Here is a 25,561-nt window from a genome sequence, read left to right as displayed (position 1 = left end):
GGAAATTTCATGAAGAATATATCTATGCACCTCCAGGTAACTAAAACTTTAGTTTTTACTAATAAAACACTTGGTGAATGTAATGCACTCATTATGACCTTTTTAGAAGTTTGTGAAGGATTAGATTTAATGCTGCTTTTTTTCAATTAATTTTGCCTATGCCCTCCAGACCCTGACTGTGAAACTGCGACAGTATTTAGTTCAGCAGAACCTACAGCAAACCTGGTAAGCTTTAGTCACTGTCTGTTCAGATCAGGAATCCTTGAAGTGTGTGGCATTCTTCATAGAAACTGTCCTTAGATGCAGGCCTAACATAGTAGTTCAGAGACTTTTTTTGGAAGGAAGTAATGATGATTTCATTTATATATTCTCCCTCCGTTTCCCCCCTAAATGGTGAGGTTTTTATCTGAGTCTGCAAGTACAGTCTGAATTGTACTAGAAACATTAATGATTTTTCACCTTCCCCTCCACAAGGAGAAAGCATGTATTTGAGTGCTGTTTACTTTTCTTTTTCTGCTCCAGACGGCTCTTGCTTTTATCATGCTACCCTTCAAGTCCTACTCCAGTTGGTCTCATTCCTCCACTGTGAGGCTGGAGAGATCTCACCTCTGATAGAATTGACTTTGGAATTTTGTTTTATTTTTTTAATCTCGGACTTAATCTGGGGTCACGTAGTGGTCTACACTGGGTGTGAAAGCCAGCCTTGTGCATGTCAGAATAAAACCACTTTCACTCAAGTTATGAAAGATCCTCTGTGTGTCCGTGTATAGTCCATAAACTAATTTTAAAAAAAAAATTAGGGGTGTGGAGTGTGTGTGTGCCTTGTGACTTCTTTGCCTCTTGAACGGACCATGCTTTGCTTTGGAATCCCTTCAGGAAGAAGGGCCAGTCTCTGTGTCACCTCAGGATGGAGCGGCTTCCTACAGCTATCCCCAGAAGGTAGTATCTCGTACATTACTGTGGTAGCCCTGCGGAGAGGTGACCGCTCTGCTTGGTTAGTGTCTGTTTGTGGGGTCCTTCTATCTGCCTCTTACAGCATCTTGTAGCAAAGAATACAATTCTGTGTAAATAAAAGCAAAACAGAAGGGTGAGAAGATGCCTTGCAGGTGTCTGCAACTCTAAACTGCTATTTTAAAGCCAAGTTTTAGAGAACGGGGGTAGTTAGCTGCCTTTACAGCTAGGACTTCCAAAATGCATTAATGTGAAGTGAAAATTTTTGAACTATGTGGTGTTTCCATAATCTTTGTCAAAGCCAGTTGTAGAGGCAGTTTACTTAATACTCTGACTCTTTTCCAGGTGTTGGTGAACTCTGCAGCAGTCTCAACCTCAACAGGTGTTTATGCTGCTCCAGCTACAGGTTTCTCCTCAAATTCTGCTGCCTCCACTCCAGCCAGTGTCACAACAGCAGTTCCCCCACAAACAGCAGTTCAGCCAGTCATAGTATCTCCCCTTTCTATAGGGAAGCCAGGTAGAGTGTACATACGATGGCTATGGACTTGGATTTTTGAAGTGACTCTTCATTTAAATCACATAAAGTGATCATTCTGTTCCCTGTTGCTCTAGGACAGACAGTTATGTAAGGAAAGTCTGGCCTGCCTTCTAGTATGGAGAAATGATTGAAAAAGACCTTTATTCTTAACTGGAATATGAAGCTTGCCAATAGACATACGGTTAAGGCTTGTGAGAGTGGAACCTTCCCATTTTAAATTTCTTCTGGACTTCTTTTAAAGTGATTTCTAAAGAAAACTTTGTTAAAGCTTGTATTTAGGGGCACTGAGATGACAAAGAAGTGCAAGCTTAATTGCTTAACTTAGTGTCTTGTTCATTTGACATGCCATTGCAAATTTGAATTGACTTTTTTTTTCCTTCTAATTGTAGCAGTTTCTTCGATGCCATTCCCAGTTTATTCAGCTCCCCTTCCTCCAGTCAGTGAGGTTGGAGAAGCTGGTGCTGTTCTTCCGCCTTACTCTTGTGATCCCAGTGGCAGTGATCTGCCTCGAGGTAATGACAGTATTTTGTGCATTTACTACTGCTGCTCGTTGGCATGCTTCTGACTTGTGTTCTCCATGGAAACTTAACAGCATACCTGTAGTGAAGAAAAAATGGCTCTTTGCAGCTTGCAGGGAGTGAGAAATAATATGGATGCTTATGCTAAAAATGTTTTAATTCCCAATTCTGAATAGCAAGTTCATTCCTGACTCAAATATGTGATTACTGCAGCTTTAGACAGCATCCTAAAGAAATTTGCTTGACCTGTATCTTACTGCTTCTTGGTGGAGTAATCATTTTTTCTGATAACTGATTAAAAAAGAAAAAAAATCTGTGTATTTATACAGTCATGCTGCTGCACAGTTGAGTGGACTTTTGTGGTGTTTTCCTGTATGGCTCCAAGATGTTATTCTATGGTATCATAAAACAGGGATAAAGTGTAGGGTCATTTTGTTCCTTGGGTGCATCACCTTTTTATATACTGACAGTGTTTAAGGTACATTTCAGCTGTTAAGCAACAAGCGTGCAAAGACCAACATAGTACCTACCAGCAGAGCAGCTCAAGAAGCAGCTTTCAGCTTTGTCGGCTGAATGTGGACGTCATTTTGAAAGTGGTAATCTTTAGTCAACTTGCTCTTACAATTTGAGAATATCGGCATACCATGCAAGGTTGCATCAGACAGCCAAGCTTGGTAAGCAATGCAACAGGCGTATACATATTTGATCTTTTTATTTTTGTTATTAATTTATCCCTGTGTTCTGCCATGTTTATGGCTCACAAGGCATAGATAGAGCCTGTAATTCACAGGCCTTTGTTTAATAACCAAAAGATCAAGCTGTCTGCTGTGCTTATCGCAAGCTAAGTGCCTCTCCACTACAGGAATAACAGTTTTGCTTGCTGTTATGCTATGCAACTTGTTTTTCTCTAGGAGGGGGATGCTGTGAGGCTCAAGCGTGCCACCATTGCATCACTGCACACATCTTAACAGGCAGATAAATCTATTCTGTGATGCTGATCAGGTTTGGTGGTTGTATATAGTTTTGGACAGAGTAGCTGTAGCCTACGCTGAAGAGCAGCAGTGCAAAACTGGCTGGTTGTACATGTTCTTGTTCAAGTAGTGGGTGTATATCTGCACATTGCTTGAAGTTAGATATTAGGAAAAACTTCTACACTGAAAGAGTTATCAAAGACTGGAAGCGGCGGCCTGGGGAAGTGGTTGAATCGCCATTCTTGGATTTATTTAAAAGCCATCTAGATATGGTGCTCAGGGACATGGTTTAAAAGTGGGTCCAGTAGAGTTTAGATGACATTTGGACCTGATGATCTTAAAGGTCTTTTCCAGCCATTATGATACTATGAAGTACACAGGCTTTTAAATACCCCCCCATACACTGGCTATGTTGAAAGTCTGTGCATCATAGCTGGCTTATTCTAATAGCCATCTATAGATACAGCAGATGACATGATTTTATCAGACTTGCTGCCTTTAGTTCAAGTTCCTGAATCTCTCATGTTCTCTGTTGGTGGAGAGCATAGCTTTTCATTTAGGGGTGAGGGAGGGAAAGAACTGGATGCATATGGGTAGGGTCTGTGAAATCCAAGTATTTTTTTGCACTGTCTTTAAAAAGTGTAGTTTTGCTATAACTGTCTGACTTGATTTCCTCCCCACACTCCCTCAAAAAAAACCCACAAAACAAACAAAAACATCCCAAACCCCAGCATCCTTGTAACCAACTGTATTTCAGGTGTCTGGCACTTGTAGCTTTTACTGCATCAGAATGTAAAGCTTTTGGCTTCTATTCCAAAATATATTGCGTGAAGATGGAGCATAAAATATTTTAGTAATGCAAATTGTTTTCATGCTTGATTCAACGTATTACCATCTAAAGTAACGATGATGTCCCTGTGTGGGACTCTCTTCTTCAGTGTACTAATAGTAGAGGGCTAATTTCAGATAAGATAAAGAGTTATTCTTGATACGTATAGTAGCTACATCTATGGTAGCTACATCTGGGAGGTTGCAGAACAACTTTGGGCTGCAATGCTATGGGTTCCTTCAGTTGTGTTTACCATGTACCATGCTTGTCTTGTCAGAAGTTGATCTGGAAAAAGACAGGTTTTAAACACTGTGGCATGGCTGCTCAAAGGCCTGCTGCTTTCACAGGTACTGCTAATGTGCTGTGTACTAACTCTGCTCTCTTGCAGGTGCTCTCAATTCCTGGTTTTATTAATCTTGAATATTCTGTTTTCTACTTTACTGCTGCAGTAGTGTCACTCTCGATGATATTATGCGCATTGGAGTTAATGGTTTTCAACCTTAGTTGAATGCCCTTAATCTGAGGATTTCAGCACTTGGGAGAATTGGGTGTTAAGTGTACTGACAAGAATCTGGAGTGGATGTGGATTAATAACCTCTTCAGAGCCTGTAGTTCTTCAGCTGAGTTACTCCACATAATGTTGGCCATGTCTATGCCGGGAAGGACTCCAGAAACTTTTTTAAGGATCCGAAGATTGGTAGTGAATAAAGGAATTGCACGTAACATTTACGCTGTCACGCTGCTGTAGTACAATCTATATGGCCTTAGAGTTAAGAAGTCCAGAAGCTTTGGAGTAATGCAGGGTAAAGTACGTGGGTCTACTTAACCTTGTGTTCTGTGCGCTTGGCTAAAGATACTTGGAGGGCTGGTGTTTGGGCTGGTGTAGCCTGGGAGTGTGACTTGTCAACAGACTGAAGTCCCGGACATGGCGAGGAAAACCTGCCACGTGCCTTAGTATTCCTGTGGTCCATCTGCTTTAGTTCCAATTTTTGGAGTCTCTTGGATCTCTTTCTAGTGGAGCTTAGGGCTTGTGAAGCATGTTTGTTAACATGGCGGTGACCTTAGGTGTGCTGCCCTTGCCGGCTGCCTTGTGTTTGAAGGAGTTGTTGATGAAAGAGGGCTTGATGTGCCTGCCTTCCAGAGACTGCAGTAGTGTTCAGGATTGAGTTGAGCTTCCCATCAGCACAGTAGAAATTTTACCATGATTTTTGTCCCGATGCGTCGTAAGACAGCATTTTTATCAGTAGTCAGCATGGTCGCTATGTTTTCATGTCAGGGTGCTTGATTTTTTTTGCCTTAGCTGTTGCTTCATAAGGGTGTCATGTTTTACCAAGGATTGACTTGATTTTTGAGACATCTAAAAGAGGAACATAAACAAAAACTGGTCTCCTACTGTACTGGCTTCTGTTCCAGCATTCCACAGACGTCGATATTTCCAGTATCAGTTTGTCGCTTCAGTCTCCCAGCTCTTCCTTTGTACTGTTATCGCTGCTATGAAGCAGCTGTTTCATTCAGCTCTGAGCTTGTTTTGCACAGATTTGCATAAACAATTGAAGAACAAAATCAGATATTTTAAAAAAAAAAAAACCACCAAACCAACCAAAACACATGTTCCAAATGTAGATGCCGTTTCAGCCAGATCACGAGAAGTTGGCATTGATGTGAGCCTTTGGGTTATTTTTAATATTTTACTGCCTGTGGCCAACGTCACAGCCAAATCACCAGTGCTTTCTGGAGTAAGCTTACAGCTGTTGGACGTAAGGAAGGATCTGTGTGCTCTTCCTAAAATAGCTGTGTGGTTTGTTGCCCCGATGAAATACGCTGAACAGTAGGAGAGTTGAGAATTGGCAAGAGCAACAGAGGAACAAATCCGTGTGCATTTCAGGACTGGGGTGTGCGTTGTGCCTGTCTGCAGCAAAATACGACACACAGTTCCGTAGAAGAGCAGGGCTGGGAAGGCGTGCACGTTTGGTAGATGGGTTTCTCTTTTTTTAATGGCCAACTTTAAATGTTGAAAACTGCTTCACTGTTTTTGGACAGTTGGATATGTGTTTCCAAGTTCAGAACCCTGTTGTTCTTGGAGAGGAGTTTCAAATTTCCTTCACGCACCTGGGATTGCTTCTCAGCATATCATGTATTTGCCTGGGGGCAAATTATTCAGTACATGGAAGACAGAAGTAAAAGACTACTTGCAAGAAAGCAGGGAGCTGAGTACCCTTGTGAGGAAGGGGAAGGAAGGAAAATATTCCTCATTCCTCACCCTGTGTTTTCTGACTTGATACAACAATTGGGGGGTACCCCCAAAACTAGGTCGGAAGGTCTTAGGATTGCTGCATGTGTTGTTGCCATTGACACGTCTCTGTGGTCGTTGCTCAACGAAGCTCTGAAGGTGTAGATGGTGGCAGAGTTGATGCAGTGTGAAGCTGGAGTCTCTATGGAGTTGGCCCATGGTCTCACATGCCAGCCCAGTCAGGATATTTGCAAAATGTATGTAGAGTGTGTGTACACCGGGGGTGAGTTGTCACTGGTGTATGAGAAGGCTGCTCCTGCCTGTCTGCGTGCTTCCAAAGTCCTTCTCATTTCTGTAGTGAGGACGGGAGGGAGTACTTGTAGTAGTCAAATTAATTTAGGGCTCATAGTCAAATTCTTATTTGATAAAATACTTCTTTCTCTAAAAAGCTCAGCCTTTATAGGAAGCCAGAATTGCTTAAGTCCTAGTTGCTTAGACAGCGGAGACTTGTAACAATGCTGACAGTTATCACTTGAGTAATCAAGATTAGTAAACCAAAACTAAAGCTAATGTAATAATTTAAATTGGATATTTTGGTCAGACAAATGCTTTACTATTGCACAAATATCAAACTGGATTAATTTGAAGAGATAACCTAGTTTTAACAACTACTTATATTCAAGATATATTCTTTACTCTCAAAACTTTATAGAAAATGTAGTGCTAAAATTCTCTTATTCATGTTAATAGTGCTATAATACTCTTACTCATGAGAAACTTAAAATAAAATGCGCTTGATGTGTGTAAATGTCTCTTGCTTCTCAGTTTATGCTCTTCTGCCCTTTAATGCCATGTCCTTTTAATTTCAGATACAAAGGTCTTGCGGTACTATTTTAATCTGGGATTGCAAGTAAGTGCTTTTAAAATGAATGTAGTATATTGCCTGTAAAAACTGCTGTTTTTCTTGGCAAATGTACTGATGTATTTAAGACTTCCAAATGTGCGTCCAGTGGACTTGACTATTAATAGATATAGGCTTGCTTGATGGAGATTAAAGTATAGCTCAGGAAGTGAAGTTCTGCTTAAAAATGTGAAGCACACTAGTATATATGTTTAGTTCTTTCACTTTGGATTGTGGTGGTGGGTTTTTTCTTTTTGTTTTTGTGGAGGATGTTGGATAAATATTCTTCTTTCTGTGAAGATAAGGGGGGGAACCTGAGCCATTCTTAAGAAAAATTGTGTACTTAGACAAAACCTCAAAGACCATTTAGAGATGTGTGGGTTTGAGTCTTCTAGGACTCGTACAGCTGTGTTCAGACTGGTTAGCACCATTCCTATGTATTCTGGGAGCTCTTGCTCTGTTGAAGGTTGTCGCTACACCAGCAGTCACATGCAGTGTCAGTGCTGCCACTTAGGGAAATAAAAGAAGTAATGTCAGGTTCTTCAACTGCAGAAATAGGAAAAAATCTCTTTGAATATGAGAAGGTTGATAGGTGGAAATCTTCTTTCTCCATAAAGATTTCTGACACAACAGTAATGGGGAACTGAGGTGGCTATTGCTGCAGGTATTGCAATATATTTTCTGGTAGGCTGTGTTAGAATCATAGAATGGTTTAGGTTGGAAAGGAACTTGAAGATCATCGAGTTACAACCTCCCTGCCACGGGCAGGGACACCTCCCACTAGACCAGGTTGCCCAAGGCCACGTCCAGCCTGGCCTTGAACACCTCCAGGGATGTTGGGTTCTTTTGGTGTGGGTAGTATTTTAGGGGCTGGGAAGGAAAAAATGCACTACTTCTACCTTTAGATCAGAAAGTAGTAGTGATTTGAAGGAGGAATGGAGAGTATGTGGTTATATGCATGACCTTGTATGTTTTCCTTTTCTCAAAGTATTGTCATCAGAGCTATTGGCCTTCCATGATGTATGTACAGCCAGTGCTGCCACCATCACCTGTGGAAGTTTACCCAGCATACGCTGAGCCAGCTCCTGTCCTAGATCAGTCAGTACCTCAGCTCTACACTGATGCTGGCCGAACTGAAGTCCACCAGGTTCCCTTGGAAGCACCTGCAAATGGTTAGTATTTGAGTATAAGACCACATAAACAACTGATGAGAAGTGCGGGAACAGGTTTTCGGAGCATGACTGCTCCATACGAGCTGCTTGCCTGCAGCTTTGCTATCCTGTAGGAAGTGTGAGGTTGAGAGGACATAGACTAAACCTTGTAAGGGGTTCTCACAAGTTTCTCTGCCATCTGTGGTACTACTTAAAGTATGTCAGAGACACTGGTATAGCCACCAATGTGTCAAGGGTTTTCTAAAGCCATAAAAAGGAAGAAGTAATTGGTTCTAGGCCTGTACTAGGGATGCTAACTTTAACTTCGGAGAACTTTTTCTAAAACTGTGAAGGAATCTCTGCTTACTGAGAAGCACGTAGTCATGGTATCAAAACAGCATGTCGGTATTTAAAGTAAAGGAAACAGTTGAGCTTTGGCAAGCACCTGAGCATCGGTACTTCAGCTCCACAGGAATTTTTAAAAGGAAGATGTTGCAAACCTTGGTATTGGGCTCAGCGGGCTGAGCTGTTATCTCTTGAATAGCCATTACTGCTAGGTGCATCTCTTACTGTGTGTAAAACTTACAGCAAAACTTAGTTTTACCTAGCAACTTGGTAACAAGCTTGTAGGTATACTTGGTGATAAATAGGAGGATTGTATTAAATTAGGAAAAAGATGTCAAAAAGGTCAGATGTCTAGCTTATTAAAATCCATTGAACATGGCAAATGGTCAGTGCTGGAAAGCAGCTCATCATAACAAAACTGTTGTTCAGAGGCATAGAAGCTTATTGCTCTGATAATGCTTCAGCCTGTTCATCCAGTGTGCTCCTTTTTGCATAGATTAGTGTCATGTGGTCAGAGATCAAATAGGGGAAGAATATCATAGAATAGATTCATGGAATGGTTTGGGTTGGAAGGGACCTTAAAGATCATCCAACACCCCTGCCATGGGCAGAGACACTTTCCACTAGACCAGGTTTCTCAAAGCTCTGTCCAACCTGGCCTTGAACACCTCTAGGGATGCAGCATCCAGAATGTGTCTGGGCAACCTCTTGCAGTGTCTCAACACTCATCTATTAGCTCTTTACCTGAGTTCCTGTTGAAAAAGCTGCCACTCCAAAGCAGAAGGCTGCTAAGCAATTCTTGCACAGGGTTTAGCAAGAAGATGAGCAAGTTGTCCTCTAGTCTAACTTAAGACCCAAAACTATTTTCACCCCTCTGTTAGGAGGGACATACATGGGCATAAAACTGTCGTCTAAATGTATTTTCCCTTTTGGCCACCAAAACAATGTTGTGTTCACAGTAGCGAAAGTCTGCATAAAAAGGCTGTAGGTACGGTAAAATATAGTAAGCGTGTGTATTTTGTGCTGTGTTTTTTTTTTTTTTTTAAGGTAACTTTCAAAATGTAGAGCCTCCACCCCTGTCCTACGGGCCAGTATATTACCCAGTCGTGTCGGATCCCTTCAGCCAGCAGTCTCTTCCTGGGTTTGATTCTTTAGTACCTGCCTATCGCTATGTTAGTACCTGGCATCCAGTAAATCCACCATTTGGAAATTCTCCACAAATTGCTAATGCTGTAAGTTCTGGACCACTGCACCAAGTCAGCTATATCGCCTCACCTAACCCTGCACCTCATGACGTGCCTCAAGGAATGTGAATCTGGGAGCTGTAAGCTCCCTGCTTGCCCTTGGTTTCTCTTCTTTCTTGTTTGTCAACTATATGTTAATATTGGTTTGTAAATGCTATCCCGTCTTAGTGGGCTGGGTCAGTTGATTAAACTGCATTCCGATTTCCTGTTTCTCTTTAGGTTTATGCTAGTGATAGTTGACAAGATGTTGTTTTAGTCGATTATGTAGGAAAGCATAGGAAAAGAGTATATGCAAACTATAGTGCAGGGAACACAAAGCTTGAATTCGACTACATAAAGTATGTGTAAAAACATATGGTATCACAAAAGGAATTTTGCATCATGTACCTCTGTGAGGGATTGCACTGGAACACTTAGACACATGGTTCTTGTTTGAGCACTGAAATAGGCTGCTATTACAAGTACAGATGAAAACTGGGCACAGGGTCACTGGAGGATGAAAATATTTGAACTAGGTTGACTTTCTCAGATTTCGGAAAAACAAAACTACTTTGCCACTAATCGTCACGTATTTGTAATAGCTGTATTTCTCCTGTCTAATCTCATTCCCCTTAGATTTCGTGTCTCTTGAAAGGGTAAGAATACTGTTTTCATCTGTTGTATATTGCTGTATGTTTGTAAGATTTGTTTTGTGAAAGCTGTTGCACAAATGGTGGTAGTCTTGGTGTTTAGTTTGCACTGATAGTACATAATAAAAGCATTGAACACATGAAAATGAGTGGTCATTTATCACTGGCAGGTTATGTTCCTGACAATTAGTCATCCAACAGCCTGGACTGAAGAAATGTAGTTGTCTTGTGTGGGATAAGGCTGCTCCAGCCTTCTATGATAAACTAGCAAAAGCTTTCAGCATGAGAATGAAGTGCGGTGGAAAGCTTATCTTTGTTGATAAATTTAGGAAGAAAACATTGAATACTCTGTACACGTGAACAGCAATTCTTTCAAATGACTGTCTGCACAGGCTCTGTCCTTGATAGAAACTTGCACTGTACACACAAAATGAACAAGGAGCAGGTGTGAGTTGGGCCCTGCCATCAGCCCTCGGGGCATCCTGGTGGCATAGTCCTGTCCTGGGGTAACAAACAAGGGAATGAATGTGGGTTATGCCAGCTCAGTGCCAGAGGCCCTGAAAACCAGCAAAGACACTTAATGAATCTTTTACTTCTTTGCAGAGGCAGTTTACTTAATACTCTGACTCTTTTCCAGGTGTTGGTGAACTCTGCAGCAGTCTCAACCTCAACAGGTGTTTATGCTGCTCCAGCTACAGGCTTCTCCTCAAATTCTGCTGCCTCCACTCCAGCCAGTGTCACAACAGCAGTTCCCCCACAAACAGCAGTTCAGCCAGTCATAGTATCTCCCCTTTCTATAGGGAAGCCAGGTAGAGTGTACATACGACAGCTATGGACTTGGATGTCTAAGTTTTCAGTTACATCTTCCCTTCCCACTTTTTTTTTCTCCCTACCTATCCAAGACATGTCAAAAAGCTTTTTCTTAAAAAACCAACCAAACAAAAACAAAACAAAAACCATCACTTGCTTTGGCTTCAGATGACTTAATAGTAGTTGTAACTTCACTGCTGACTTCTTGCAGTGAATTCTTCTCCCTGAACTTGCGTGGGAAGTGGAGGTGTCTGCTGTGGGTTCCCCCCTCGCCACCTTTAGCCATCAATGCCAAGTGTTTTGCTAGAAATACCTTTTTCAGAAGCAGAAGTTCATGGCAGCTCCTTTCTATTTCCTGCAGTTAGTTTTCCTCTTGAGTTGAGATACTAGTTAGGGCTGTAAAAGAAAACCAGAGTTACTCAGCCTGCTTCTCCTCTTCATAAGCAAGATTCAGCTTGTCCTAATGTGTAGTGCTCAGACTGGAGCAGAAATGCTCTGGCTATGAGTTGGAGTTCGGTTATGGTTACCTGTGTTGCCACTGCATCATGTAAAACAGCTTCAGTTCTTTCTGCCTTCCCTGGCAGGGAGCATGGAGGAGGGAAGTTATTTTTGGAGTACTGAAGGGTGCTCTCCTCCAGTTCACTGCTCACAGGGTGGTGGAAACGTGGCACCTTATGAACACTATCATCCTCAGAATCCTCCTGAAAGACATTACTGTAGATTTGGGATGCCAGCTTATGAAGCATTGTAAACCTGTCTCAGATCACCACTTGTTTTTTATTCATTCTTGCTGCAGACTACTTAGGAGAGAGTTCAACGGCTTGATGTCCAAGTAGAGACCAGTGACGAATGGAGTTCCTCAGGGGTCAGCATTGGCACTGATGCTGTGTAACACCTTTCTCTGTGACATGGACAGAGGGATTAAGTGCACCCTCAGCAAGTTTGCTGATGACACCAAGCTTTGTGGTGCGGTCGACATGCTGGAGGGAAGGGATGCATCCTTGACAGGCTTGAGAGTTTGGCCCGTGCGAAACTCATGAAGTTCAACTAGGCCAAGTGCAAGGTACTGCATGTGGGTTGGAGCAATCCCAAGCACAAATACAGGCTGGGGCCCCCAACAAGAAGGATGTGGACCTGTTGAAGCAAGTCTAGAGGAGGGCCACAAAGATGATCAGAGGGCTGGTGCACCTCTCCTATGAAGACAGGCTGAGAGAGTTGGGGTTGCTCAGCCTGGAGAAGAGAATGCTTCGGGGAGACCTTAGAGCCCCTTCCAGTTCCTGAAGGGGACCTACAAGAAAGCTGGAGAGGGACTTTTTACAAGGCCACGTAGTGATAGGATGAGAGGAAATGGCTTTAAACTGAAAGAGGATAGATTTAGATTAAATATAAAGAAGAAATTCTTCACTATGACAGTGGTGAGGCACTGGAACAGGCTGCCCAGAGAAGCTGTGCCTGCCCCATCCCTGGAGGTGTTCAAGGCCAGGTTAGACAGGGCTTTGAGCAACCTGGTCTGGTGGGAGGTGTCCCTGCCCAGGGCAGGGGGGGTTGGAACTTGATCTCCAAGGTCCCTTCCAACATAAACTATTCTATGATTCTGTGATTTAATAGGTAAAACTACAAATGGGTTCTATCTGAGAAGCACTTCCTGGTAATTGCACCTTTTACCGTTTAAACTTAGGGGATCTGCCCGATTTATAAACAGGCACAACATGGTTGGCCCTCAAATAGCATTCTACCCCAGTCCAGGAAAGATTTAAAAGCCATCTAGATATGGTGCTCAGGGACATGGTTTAAAAGTGGGTCCAGTAGAGTTTAGATGACATTTGGACCTGATGATCTTAAAGGTCTTTTCCAGCCATTATGATACTATGAAGTACACAGGCTTTTAAATACCCCCCCATACACTGGCTATGTTGAAAGTCTGTGCATCATAGCTGGCTTATTCTAATAGCCATCTATAGATACAGCAGATGACATGATTTTATCAGACTTGCTGCCTTTAGTTCAAGTTCCTGAATCTCTCATGTTCTCTGTTGGTGGAGAGCATAGCTTTTCATTTAGGGGTGAGGGAGGGAAAGAACTGGATGCATATGGGTAGGGTCTGTGAAATCCAAGTATTTTTTTGCACTGTCTTTAAAAAGTGTAGTTTTGCTATAACTGTCTGACTTGATTTCCTCCCCACACTCCCTCAAAAAAAACCCACAAAACAAACAAAAACATCCCAAACCCCAGCATCCTTGTAACCAACTGTATTTCAGGTGTCTGGCACTTGTAGCTTTTACTGCATCAGAATGTAAAGCTTTTGGCTTCTATTCCAAAATATATTGCGTGAAGATGGAGCATAAAATATTTTAGTAATGCAAATTGTTTTCATGCTTGATTCAACGTATTACCATCTAAAGTAACGATGATGTCCCTGTGTGGGACTCTCTTCTTCAGTGTACTAATAGTAGAGGGCTAATTTCAGATAAGATAAAGAGTTATTCTTGATACGTATAGTAGCTACATCTATGGTAGCTACATCTGGGAGGTTGCAGAACAACTTTGGGCTGCAATGCTATGGGTTCCTTCAGTTGTGTTTACCATGTACCATGCTTGTCTTGTCAGAAGTTGATCTGGAAAAAGACAGGTTTTAAACACTGTGGCATGGCTGCTCAAAGGCCTGCTGCTTTCACAGGTACTGCTAATGTGCTGTGTACTAACTCTGCTCTCTTGCAGGTGCTCTCAATTCCTGGTTTTATTAATCTTGAATATTCTGTTTTCTACTTTACTGCTGCAGTAGTGTCACTCTCGATGATATTATGCGCATTGGAGTTAATGGTTTTCAACCTTAGTTGAATGCCCTTAATCTGAGGATTTCAGCACTTGGGAGAATTGGGTGTTAAGTGTACTGACAAGAATCTGGAGTGGATGTGGATTAATAACCTCTTCAGAGCCTGTAGTTCTTCAGCTGAGTTACTCCACATAATGTTGGCCATGTCTATGCCGGGAAGGACTCCAGAAACTTTTTTAAGGATCCGAAGATTGGTAGTGAATAAAGGAATTGCACGTAACATTTACGCTGTCACGCTGCTGTAGTACAATCTATATGGCCTTAGAGTTAAGAAGTCCAGAAGCTTTGGAGTAATGCAGGGTAAAGTACGTGGGTCTACTTAACCTTGTGTTCTGTGCGCTTGGCTAAAGATACTTGGAGGGCTGGTGTTTGGGCTGGTGTAGCCTGGGAGTGTGACTTGTCAACAGACTGAAGTCCCGGACATGGCGAGGAAAACCTGCCACGTGCCTTAGTATTCCTGTGGTCCATCTGCTTTAGTTCCAATTTTTGGAGTCTCTTGGATCTCTTTCTAGTGGAGCTTAGGGCTTGTGAAGCATGTTTGTTAACATGGCGGTGACCTTAGGTGTGCTGCCCTTGCCGGCTGCCTTGTGTTTGAAGGAGTTGTTGATGAAAGAGGGCTTGATGTGCCTGCCTTCCAGAGACTGCAGTAGTGTTCAGGATTGAGTTGAGCTTCCCATCAGCACAGTAGAAATTTTACCATGATTTTTGTCCCGATGCGTCGTAAGACAGCATTTTTATCAGTAGTCAGCATGGTCGCTATGTTTTCATGTCAGGGTGCTTGACTTTTTTTGCCTTAGCTGTTGCTTCATAAGGGTGTCATGTTTTACCAAGGATTGACTTGATTTTTGAGACATCTAAAAGAGGAACATAAACAAAAACTGGTCTCCTACTGTACTGGCTTCTGTTCCAGCATTCCACAGACGTCGATATTTCCAGTATCAGTTTGTCGCTTCAGTCTCCCAGCTCTTCCTTTGTACTGTTATCGCTGCTATGAAGCAGCTGTTTCATTCAGCTCTGAGCTTGTTTTGCACAGATTTGCATAAACAATTGAAGAACAAAATCAGATATTTAAAAAAAAAAAAAAAAAACACCAAACCAACCAAAACACATGTTCCAAATGTAGATGCCGTTTCAGCCAGATCCCGAGAAGTTGGCATTGATGTGAGCCTTTGGGTTATTTTTACTATTTTACTGCCTGTGGTCAACGTCACAGCCAAATCACCAGCGCTTTCTGGAGTAAGCTTACAGCTGTTGGACGTAAGGAAGGATCTGTGTGCTCTTCCTAAAATAGCTGTGTGGTTTGTTGCCCCGATGAAATACGCTGAACAGTAGGAGAGTTGAGAATTGGCAAGAGCAACAGAGGAACAAATCCGTGTGCATTTCAGGACTGGGGTGTGCGTTGTGCCTGTCTGCAGCAAAATAGGACACGCAGTTCCGTAGAAGAGCAGGGCTGGGAAGGTGTGCACGTGTGGTAGATGGGCAGACAGGGAAGCCATGTGGAGCCATAGTCCTGTCCTGGGGTGACAAACAAGGGCAAAAGTGTGGGTTATGCCAGCTCAGTGCCAGAGGCCCTGAAAACCAGCAAAGACACTTACTTAACAAATCTTCTTAACTTTCACTTATCTTCAGCATTTGGGTTTCTGAGCTGGATTCTGAACGCCACAGCTGCCAGATCATGCAGGGAATTTGAGTCCTCCAAATTCAAACATAGCCTGCTTTAGTTAAGGAGATGAAGCCAGTAGCTTCAGGCAGTGGCACAATTTTAATTTGCCAAAGTTGAAATCATCTCTCTGGGCCCATGCTGCTGTTTAGTGATTTATTTAATTTTTTTCCTTTGTATATAGCTAAGTGGTGGTGAAAAGGCGATTGACTGCAGAACTGGGGGTGGGGGGAAAGTATATTTCCTTCAGTATCTCTTTTAATTAACCATGGAATCCAAACTAAAGCGACTCCTTACAGTTTTAGCTTAAATTCATGCAGCACTTCTTGTGTTGATCCTATTTCCTTAAAACTCTTGATGGTTTTGGTTGTTTTGTTTTTTTTCCTTAAGAGAAGATGATAATATAGTCCTCTGTTGGGAGGGTTGCAAGTTTTGCTTTTGGTTTGTCTCTTCAAATCTATTGCTGTACACTTAACTTGGCAATTTAATAATGGCTTTTTGAGGTGGAGGAGCCAGGTAAAAAGTCGAAGCATGATGAAAATGACCCCTCAATAACTAATTTGATTATGAGCTGCTGGGCTGGGTCTTAAAAAAAAAAAAAAAAAAGGCAACATGGACACAAAATGATTTTACAAAGTAATTGGTGGCAGTTAGGACCTTGGCATTTGTATTTCTGCCTCTAGAGGAGCACTTGTTTTGCACAGACATTTCTCGGAAAAGGAAGATATCACAGGATTTTTTTCCTCTGTTCTCTGAAAACGCATTCACTAGACTAACCTCTTAAAGGAACCAGTAAAGGATGTGACTTTTTTTATGGACTTCAAAATGGAACAGACTTGAGAAGTACAGTCTCCATGGTGGAGTCAAGTGTGTTTCCACCTCAGTCATGAGTGCCATCTGTCATATCCCAAACAGTTGCTGTCAAGCCCCAAAGTGAGTATCTTCCACTTTCAGGCTTCAGCTATGAATAATGCTTCCTTTCCTCTGCTGTCACTGAGACAGAATTGCTTTTTTCTACACAAATGATTATCATAGCTAAGTCTTGGTGTTTTGTCTTCTGGTATTAGTTTGTCTCCTGAAGTCAACTTTTTTTGATTAGAAACACCGACTGATAATTCCAGTATGGAGTCAAGTTTTTTGCATTTTTTTGCTTAGCTTTCTAATAACTGAATTATTTAGTGTTAGCCATGGCTATTGTGGCTGTGTTGGCCACTTTGATATACATGAAAATTACATTAATTGATATAATAATATATGTAATATGTGGCAAATTAACTTATTTATGGATTTGAGATACAGAGGTACTTCTGTGATACATGTATTTTTGCGGGGGCTGTTTAGTCTCAAAATTAACTTTTTGAACTAGCAAGTAGGGGCTGTGGGGAACAGTTGGCAACGTGTCCTGGAGCTGGTTGATGAACGCTCTCCGTAGGTCAGGAAATGCTGCCTTTTTATTAATAGCAAAAGAGCTTAGAACAGTACAGAAATTTAAGTGAATGCTGGAGCCTATTTTCAATTATGCTTTCCAGAGTTGTGTTGCACTACAATAGCTCTACATCACTTAGTGAAACAGCTGCCAAAAAAGCCACAGCTCTACCTAAAACCCAGCTAACCCGCTTCATACTGAAGCAGTTTCCTCGTCTAGAGATTGCTAAGGCTGGCTCTAGTCTCCCCTGTACTAATAACGTTCCTGGTTTTGTGGTTAAGTGTTCTAGTGGCTACTTGCTACAAAACAGTTGCCTTTTCAGAGGCTGTAAGATAATTCACAGCAAAATTACACAGAGTTCAGGGGGTTTGTTTGAGAGGGTTTTTTTTTTTTTGCTGGGGGGGTGTGTGTATTTGTGGTCTGTGGGTGCCAAGATGTGGGCTCAGGGTCTTTTTTTTTTCGTGGGGAACCCAGTGTCAGCTTGGTGATCATCCAGACTTGTTTACTTTGGCACACCGTTTGGTTATTGCTCTGTTACAGTTTGGTACCAGACCAACGCTCTGCGTTTTTCATGCCCAGCAGAATCCCAGACTTGCCGTGAACAGGGCTAGCAGAATATAGCTTGCAGCCATAAGCATTTTATCTTTAAATAGAAGCACAGAAAAATCCATGAGTATTGATTTCTATTGGGAATAATTATTTTCCTTCAGATTTTTTTTTTTGGTGGTGGTGTTGGGGTTTTTTTCCTTTCTTTAATGGGCTTCCTGAAGTATGTTGCATAGTAATGAATTTTTAAAGCAAGGATTTAATCCTGAAATGTGTTTTTTAATTTTTCTTTTCTGTGGCTGGGTTTTCAGCTTTTAAAAGGGAGGACAGAACAGAAGAGTCGTGCAGCCAAATCTCTGCGCTAGTCATGCTTGCCGCCTCCTTTTCCACACCATGCTTTTATATATGAAAGGCAGGGGCTCAAATTAAATTAACACCTGAAGGCTGTGCAGGAAGGATCCATGAGCTGGCAGAGCCACAGAGTGCTCTCCTTAGATGTGAGCACTTCTGATTTCATAGCCCTGATAAACAGCCTCAGAGCCAAACCTCTTCTTCTGAAACCGCAGGATGAAAGAAGCGGTGATCAGCCGCAGTTCTTGTGCTTTGGGATGTGAGCTTCATGTGGTTTTAAGTGTGTCCATCTCTCCTAAACTGCTGCAAATGTTTCTGCCCTTAGAAGGAGCAGGCTTCGGTCTGACCACACTTGCCCGCAGGTTGCTAGACGTTAGAGTGCACTTCTGGTCTCTGAGCACCCCTCGTGCAGGAAAGTAAACGCATGGTGTTTTGGCAGAAGTGCTTGGGTCTTGCACCAAAGGACGTGCCAAGGCTGTGCCCTGTCGCAGTGGGGCTGTGGGTGCTGCCCTCCTGGTGCCTGCCCCACTCCCACTCCTCTGTCCTCCACAGCCAAACGCTGGTCCTGCTTTAGTCTGTGTGTGTGAACATCTGTGGCCTTACTGCTCTTCGCCAGAGGCACGAGTCTCTTCCTGAAGTCTTTTTAATTGTAAAATCCATCTGTTATTGAAGATTATTATTATAAATACTGCAGAGGAAAAACCAGGCTGATTCTGTCTGCTGGCAGCATTAGCCTGCTGGGCTATTGCCGGCTAGTGCTCCTGTGCTCTGTTTTCCCCTTGGTCACGTAAGAACACCAAATAGATTCCTACGGCAAGTTGTTTTTTGAGCTCAGTTATTTTGTTTTAGCTTCCAGTTCTCTCTGCAGTGCTGCTAGATACTTTTCTCTTTTATAAAATTACACCATCAAAGACTGCATTATATATGGAAGATATTCAGCATATAAATCCAGACCCAGACTTCCAAGTAACTGCTTTTTTTCATAAAGGAGGAAGATAAAACCCTTAGACTGGGACTTTATAGCTTTGAAATAAGATCGGAGTTTAAATTTTGCAGGGCACGCCTGTATCTAGAAACTCTTACACATGATCAAGTCACTGCTGCTTACCAGATTGCACAGGCAGCTGAGTTGCAGCAAGTACGCAATACTTCAGCCATAGGCTAAAAGCACGTACACAGGCAGTTACTGCCATTTAGTCATCTGCCAGTGTGGCGATCTGCAAGAACAGAACACGTGCCTGAGTCCTGATGGGGTGTTTTTATATGTTGGGCTCAGTTTATGGCAATACTTTTATTCCAGATCCTAAATCTTGCCTTCCCTTAAGTAGGTGAACATTTTGCCACTAGCTTTGGGGTGCTGGGCTTTACCCCAAAATAAGCGTCATTCTGTTCTCATAGCTGTAACAACTGCTTGACTTTGTTGTGTTAGAGAAAATGGTCTTTTTAGAGAAAGTGAAGTATCCTCTAATGATGAAATTAATGGACCATCCAACTCCCTCTACCTTCTCCTTTATATATGTTTCCTGTTCCCTACCCTGCCTATTTGCATTTTCCCATCAAATCTAAAACTCTAGTTTCTGTCCCTCTTTTAAACCAGTACCTTTTTAATATTTGTCATAGCTGAAAGCAAAAAAAATGTTTGTTTTAATGTTTGTGGTGATTATGTGAATGCATGATTTGTATTAATTTTCAGGAAGCGCAAGTATGGGGAGATAAAATACACTGCAAGGCTTCTTTCCCTGCCTCCCACCTCCCTCCCTGTTCATATCTGGTATTTTCTGCTGCAGCACATCTGTCTGCCTCTGCAGGGATAGCTGAGGGGGGTGGAAGTCATTGTCAGATGCAGTTTGGTTTCCCTTTCTGAAATGGGAAGCAAACTGGGATTCAGGGTGCCTTAACTTTGAACTTCTAGGCGTTCTGATGTGAGTGGGAATGTGCACATCCAACTTCAAAATGTCTTTCTATTTAAAAAAAAAAAAAAAAAGGAGCCTTCTTTCTTTGTGTGTGTATTTAAAATTTTGCAGCTGTGGATCACTGTGGTCCTGGGCTTTGCTACATCTTTTGGCATGAACTGTGTTTATTTCTGTGTGCCCACGTTGTCTCCCTTGTGCGGGAAACTTCTGTGTTTGAAGAAACTTGAAGAAACCCTTGTTTTACTGGAGGCTTGACCAAGAGCCTCTGGTAGTTGACAGAAACCTTCTGAAGTATATCTTGCATGCCCCCCATACCTTACTGAGATTTGCTTGGAGGACAGCTTTACATGACCAAATTGTGTTAATACAGTTATATCTTGTTGCTTAATGACTCTTTTACACTATTAGCTATATTGCTGCATATTCCAGCGTGGCTGATGTAGCTGTGCTGGTCAAAGGATATCTTTGGGGAACAAATTAAAATGGAATTACACTTACTTAGCCGTCTTTGTACAGGAGTAATTGCATTCATGCCGTGCATTTTATTTACCAGTGCTTCCAGTGGTTTGCTATCTTCTGTTGTAGACAGGATATAATGAATGGTTTTGGGTTGTGGGGGTTTTTTTTCACAGCCAGGTGTTGTTCAGCCCTTGTCCATGAACACTTGCTCAGATTTGGGTGGCTGACTTCATTGTAGGAAAGCAGGACTGTGCCATGTCTTTTTTTATGTAAATACTAACGTAAGTCTATAGAATTGGAGCCCTTAAGTGCTTCTCTGACTACTGGCAACCCTTGAGAAGTCAGTGCTGAATATGATTTTAAAAAACTATAAAAATATCAGATCTGTTGCTGTTCATAAATGTTTATTATCAATAGGCAGCTGGAAATGTTACATCTGAAAAGGTAGAAACACCTTGAATTTCAATAGGTTTACATTTTTGGGAAAAAAATTAAATGCTTTTTATTTTTTTCAGTTTACAGTTAAGCTAAAAATACACATAAAATAAATAATTTTATTTATTATGTACATAATTTCATTTTTACATGTTATACGAGGGTATGACATGGAGTCTGCGCTACGGACAGAAGAGATGCAAGTAGAAAAGTACATAAAACAAAGCATTTGTTTTTGCTTTTTGCTCTTCCCCTTCCCCCCTACCCCCCTTTCTCTAGGGGTGGCTATTACTACTCTACTGGCAAATGTTGAGGTCCCCACTCTGTCTTTACATACACAAAATTCTTACAACATCTAAAAGCTCTTGTGCCTGGAAAAGGCCATCAAGTTTTCGACCAAAACTAAAATAAAGGAGGGAAAAAAGCCTCACCTTTTTTTATCCCGTGAAGTAAAATGGCATTTTAAAATATGCTCAGGTGTGTATCTGTTTCTGTGACAGCTTTTTTTTTTTTTTAAATGAATATTTAACTTGATATTAAAATTCGATTGCTAAAAAAACTGTTTGCGGAGTAAGCCCGGGTCTCTAGGGCTTGCCATATAGAAAATAGAGTACTTAAGCGTCTGCCGCTATCCTTTGCTTCTCAAAGATTCCTAGCCCTCTAGTTCCCAGACCCACCTTATAAACACATTCAGTAGTTTTTTTTAAATAAGACTGTACAATACCCAAAAAATAGCTAGACCAAAAAGTGCCCCCTTGCTCAAAAACAACTATTTATAGTCAAAAGGCATTTCACTCTGTTGGCTAAAGGTATCACAGTGTTCTGTTAGCTAATACGCTAAAAGGCCAGCTCCTTGATTGATCACGTCTTGCCCTAAGCACATCGCTGCTTCTGGCTTAGGAGTTACTGCTGATATGGAAATGCTTTAAATGGGAGCAGGGGGGGAAATCCCCAAAATAAAATATGCCATGCTGAAGGAGGACATGCTAGGCAGGAGGAAAGGGCTGTGCTGTCTTCCGTAGCTGGTGAGCCATTGACTGAGAAGGGTCTGTATGTAAAGAAAGAACTGCAAGATCAGTTTGGCTTTTACAATTGTGGGTGGTTTGAGCCTAGGTTAGGGGGTTCTATTGCTGTGACAGTTGGGTGGTTTGTTTTGCACACCTTAAAAAAAAAAAAAAAAAAAAAAAAAAAAAAACCAAAAAAACCCCCAAAACCGCAAAAAAACAGCAGGTAAGTGTTTCCCTGAAGCATAAAATACTGTCAAATGTTTGGAAGATAAGGATCAAACACTTACGCCTTTTGAATATACGTTTTTAGATATAGCATGTTGTCTTTTTAAAACAATTGTTCTTGGTCATGAATTTACTCCAGAGCAGTAGTTGTTCTGGGTGGAGGCAATTATGTGAATAATATAGAAATTACTTGTTTGTAAAAGTGTAATGGCCTGAAAGGGGGAAAGAAGTAGTGTGAAAACGAAATCAAGTTATATTACAAATCTTCAGAAAAGATGCTAATATGGGTAGCCCAGAGTGCTCCCCGCCTCCCCCCCCAAAAAAAATTCGGTAAGAGATTGACTTTATAGTTGTTGGGCTTCAAGTTGCACATTCACTTAAAACTACAAATTATTTTGGTAACAGTTTATTTTAGATGCTCCTCTAGTGAGCTGATTTATTATTCACTGTAGTCTCACTGATTCTAATTAATTTTACCATTCCATGAATGAGAGTTGCCGATGTTTCCAGCAGACCTGGGCAGGTTCCAACCAGCCGCGCTGCCCGCCTTGGCCGGGGTTGCGGCACTGGACAGCCCGGGAAGTCCCCTTGCGAGGAAGAGGTCCCTACAGACCATCCACCCCAAAAACAGCTCCAGAGAGTTTTTAGTTAATAACAACTTTCATTAATTCTAGGCGGCCCTAGTGGTTTGGATGGTTTTGCTTAGTTTTTGCCATTCTGTTTGAATTGCAGCGGAGGTGGGAGGGTGATCCTGTTGCCTTTGAGGCTGTGCAGAGCTTTCTCACGGACATGTCTGTGGGACAGTGTTGGCACACTGCGGGACAGGTTAACTGGTTGAAAGAGAACTCAGCAAGAAATTAAACCAAAATCGTGCCTCTTCTTGGTTAATTTAAATATGCTTTTCTTTGGGATTTTGGCCTTGCAAAAAGGAAAGTAGAAACAGCAAAGCAAAGCTGAGAAGTCCCGAGGGAAGCGGGACATACACTTAATGGTGTGAGAGCAGCAGGTGCTCATGTAGTTTTCTAACTGCTAGAAAACCAGCAGTAAATCAGATCCTTGTTTATACTATTAGTAACCGTCCAAATACTTGGACGCAACTGCTCGCGTTCCTGGAAGGGAGCTCAGAATGCTCATAGTGCCTTTACCATGCAAGTGACATCGTAGAGCTCCTGTCACTCCAACCAAAGACCTTTATCCTGAGTAAGCACTAAAGAAAAACAAATTGTACCTACAGAGAAGTCAGGGTGAAGAGCCCCCTTGTAGGGACACAGGAGACAGTGTCCTGCTGTCCAGGAAAGGTTCCTCCAGCAGCCATCGTGTTGGCAACACGTCACGGTGCCTGTCTGGGAGCTGCCTTATCCCGCTCCTCGGGGCAAAGCAGGCAGCAGGGCGATTTTCCTCCAGCCATGGCCTCCCCTTGCCCCAGCGCATCGCGTACCCTCTGTGACACCTTGTCACCTGCGTGACTTGCTGCCCTTGCCAGTGATGGGGTGAAAAGTGAATACTAAGGAGGTGATGACATGTGGTGAACTTTTCCTATAGCCCTACTCTGGTATCCTGCCGTGTGCATCAGTGCTGGGCTGCCTGTGGAACCTCCCCATGCTTAGAAGTCTGTTGCATCAACCAATTTTAACCTCTTTAAAAGGTAAGGTTTTATATTTATACATGAATATATTTATTTAAATACTCTTAGTATTTACAGTGCCTGGTTTTGCTAAAAATTATGTTATATGTACCATCAGAAAAAGGATGAAACACAAATACTGTAAGGTGACATTAAGGGTGAGACATAAATCACAAAAGCAAGGAGTTAGAGTTTAGGCTTCCAGGGTATGCTGCTCCTGCTCTCTGTCTACTGCAGAAGTCCCCTAAATTCCCTTTGTGGGAAACCATGCTCGTTTTCTACATGGAAAACTATCATAACGGATATACAGTTAAATCCTAACCTGAATTAGTCATAAGAAAATAAAAGTACGTACTACTGCTACGAATATTAACTACTTACTGTATATAGCGCCTTTAATTTAAAGATCTGAAAGTGCTTATAAATAATGAACTAACCCCCCCGCGAGGTAGGTAAGTATTATTATCCCTATTTTACAGATGGGGAAACTGAGGCATTGGAGAGGCTAAGTGACTTGCCCAAGGTCACAGGTGAGTCAGTGGCAGAGCTGGGACTAGACCTTAGAAGTCCTGTTCTCTAATCCTGTGCTCTAACCGCTGTGCATGCTTCCTCTGTAGGGACCACAGATACAAATACTTGAGTATTTACATATTTACCAGTAAGTGAATAATATACAAATGCAATTATCCAAATAATCTGCAGAGATATGTCAGTTAATTTCATGTTTCTGAAACAACTTCTTTAATCTCTGACCTGAGTACAAACACCTCTTAGCTCTATTTGATATTCTTAACCCTGGATGTTCTTTGTTACCTTTTTAGTTGGTGATCATTTGTAGGTGTGCTGCTTTAAAAAGCCAGGTGAAAATGACACCAGGGATGGGGAGGTGAGAAATAAAGCAACTTCAAGAGCAAAAAACCTAAAGAAAGGGCAAGTTGTCAAGATATCGATTATTCCTAATTCTAAATTCCTTGCATATGTATAAGGATTATTATTGAAGCCCACGGAATAAAGGCCAGGTGTGTACCAGTTGGAGCACAGCTGTGCATCTTGAACCTGAGCCAAGGAAAAGTTTAACTCCTCACAGGAGAAGCTTCAGGTGTCCCATCAGCTCCTAGCCTGGTCGCTTGCACAGACAGCACAGGGGTAGTTCATTGATTTCTCTGAAGGAAAGAATAACTTTCACTAAAACATGTTTTTGTTTTGAGCAATTGAAAATGGAAAAATGCTTGTGAAATCCAAAATACTGTGACTGCATGTGAATTAAAAAATAACTAGGTTTTGCTTATCAAATGTATTTTTCACAAGACACTTTAATTTCCCTCCCCTGAAGCTCCTGGTTTAGAGTAATAATAATTCACTGGCTGCTGTAAAGTCTATTGCTACCAAAGGGGATGCATAGAGGCAGTCAAACAGAATTTTGCCTTTTGGGGGACCAGTTTGACAGTTTTGCAAACTCCTGGACACATGTATTAATCACAGCCAAATCAAATATTTGTGTTAAATTCCAGAGTCAGCTCAAAGTAGCTCATAGCTGAGAGCTAGGAAATATCTGAGTCATGAAACAAATCCCAGGGGAGCCCCAGCCAAGCAGCCATGTGACGTACCTCTCGCTTTTAGCATAACATTATCGAGAGTTTTTTGCAGACTGCGTTACCCATTGTGCCATTCCAGTGTGGCGGTTCCTACCCTTGCCCTTTCAGGACACAGCAGGGGAACATGACTCACGCAGTTTGAACAGAAGGGATTTGCGTTGCCTGGTGTCATTTTTACATTTTGGGGGGCACCACTGCGGAGTTAATTGCGTTTCATTTTGTTATTTGTACCTGTTAATGCAGTGCTGCATTTGAATGACGCAATATAATCATCACCAGTAGCAGTGTGCTTGCTCTCGTGGAAAACTTAACAGCCTTTCTACTGTCCAACGATATGATCCTGCTTTTGTCCCAGCCTCAAACTCAGTTG

The 25,561-nt window shown here is 42.0% G+C and overlaps 1 protein-coding gene across 1 annotated transcript in view; it reads left to right on the top strand.

Moving 5' to 3' along the window:
* The window catches only part of LOC104291489 (putative bifunctional UDP-N-acetylglucosamine transferase and deubiquitinase ALG13), a gene marked incomplete at its 5' end in the record, with an annotated part of 10,364 nt that extends 617 nt beyond the window's left edge, over window positions 1-9,747 (top strand). Inside the window, 6 exons of the mRNA XM_009890726.1 lie at window positions 170-225; window positions 1,297-1,468; window positions 1,879-2,001; window positions 6,907-6,947; window positions 7,927-8,110; window positions 9,482-9,747. Coding sequence (XP_009889028.1) covers window positions 170-225; window positions 1,297-1,468; window positions 1,879-2,001; window positions 6,907-6,947; window positions 7,927-8,110; window positions 9,482-9,747 — 842 coding nt within the window. The remainder of the gene's footprint in view (window positions 1-169; window positions 226-1,296; window positions 1,469-1,878; window positions 2,002-6,906; window positions 6,948-7,926; window positions 8,111-9,481) is intronic.
* Between the last annotated feature and the right edge of the window lie 15,814 nt (window positions 9,748-25,561).

The sequence above is a fragment of the Charadrius vociferus genome, unplaced genomic scaffold (assembly GCF_000708025.1).
Source record: "Charadrius vociferus isolate BGI_N301 unplaced genomic scaffold, ASM70802v2 scaffold368, whole genome shotgun sequence".
Taxonomy (NCBI): Eukaryota; Metazoa; Chordata; class Aves; order Charadriiformes; family Charadriidae; genus Charadrius; species Charadrius vociferus.
Note: the sequence above shows the minus strand (reverse complement) of the source record. Positions and strands in the feature narration are given on the sequence as shown.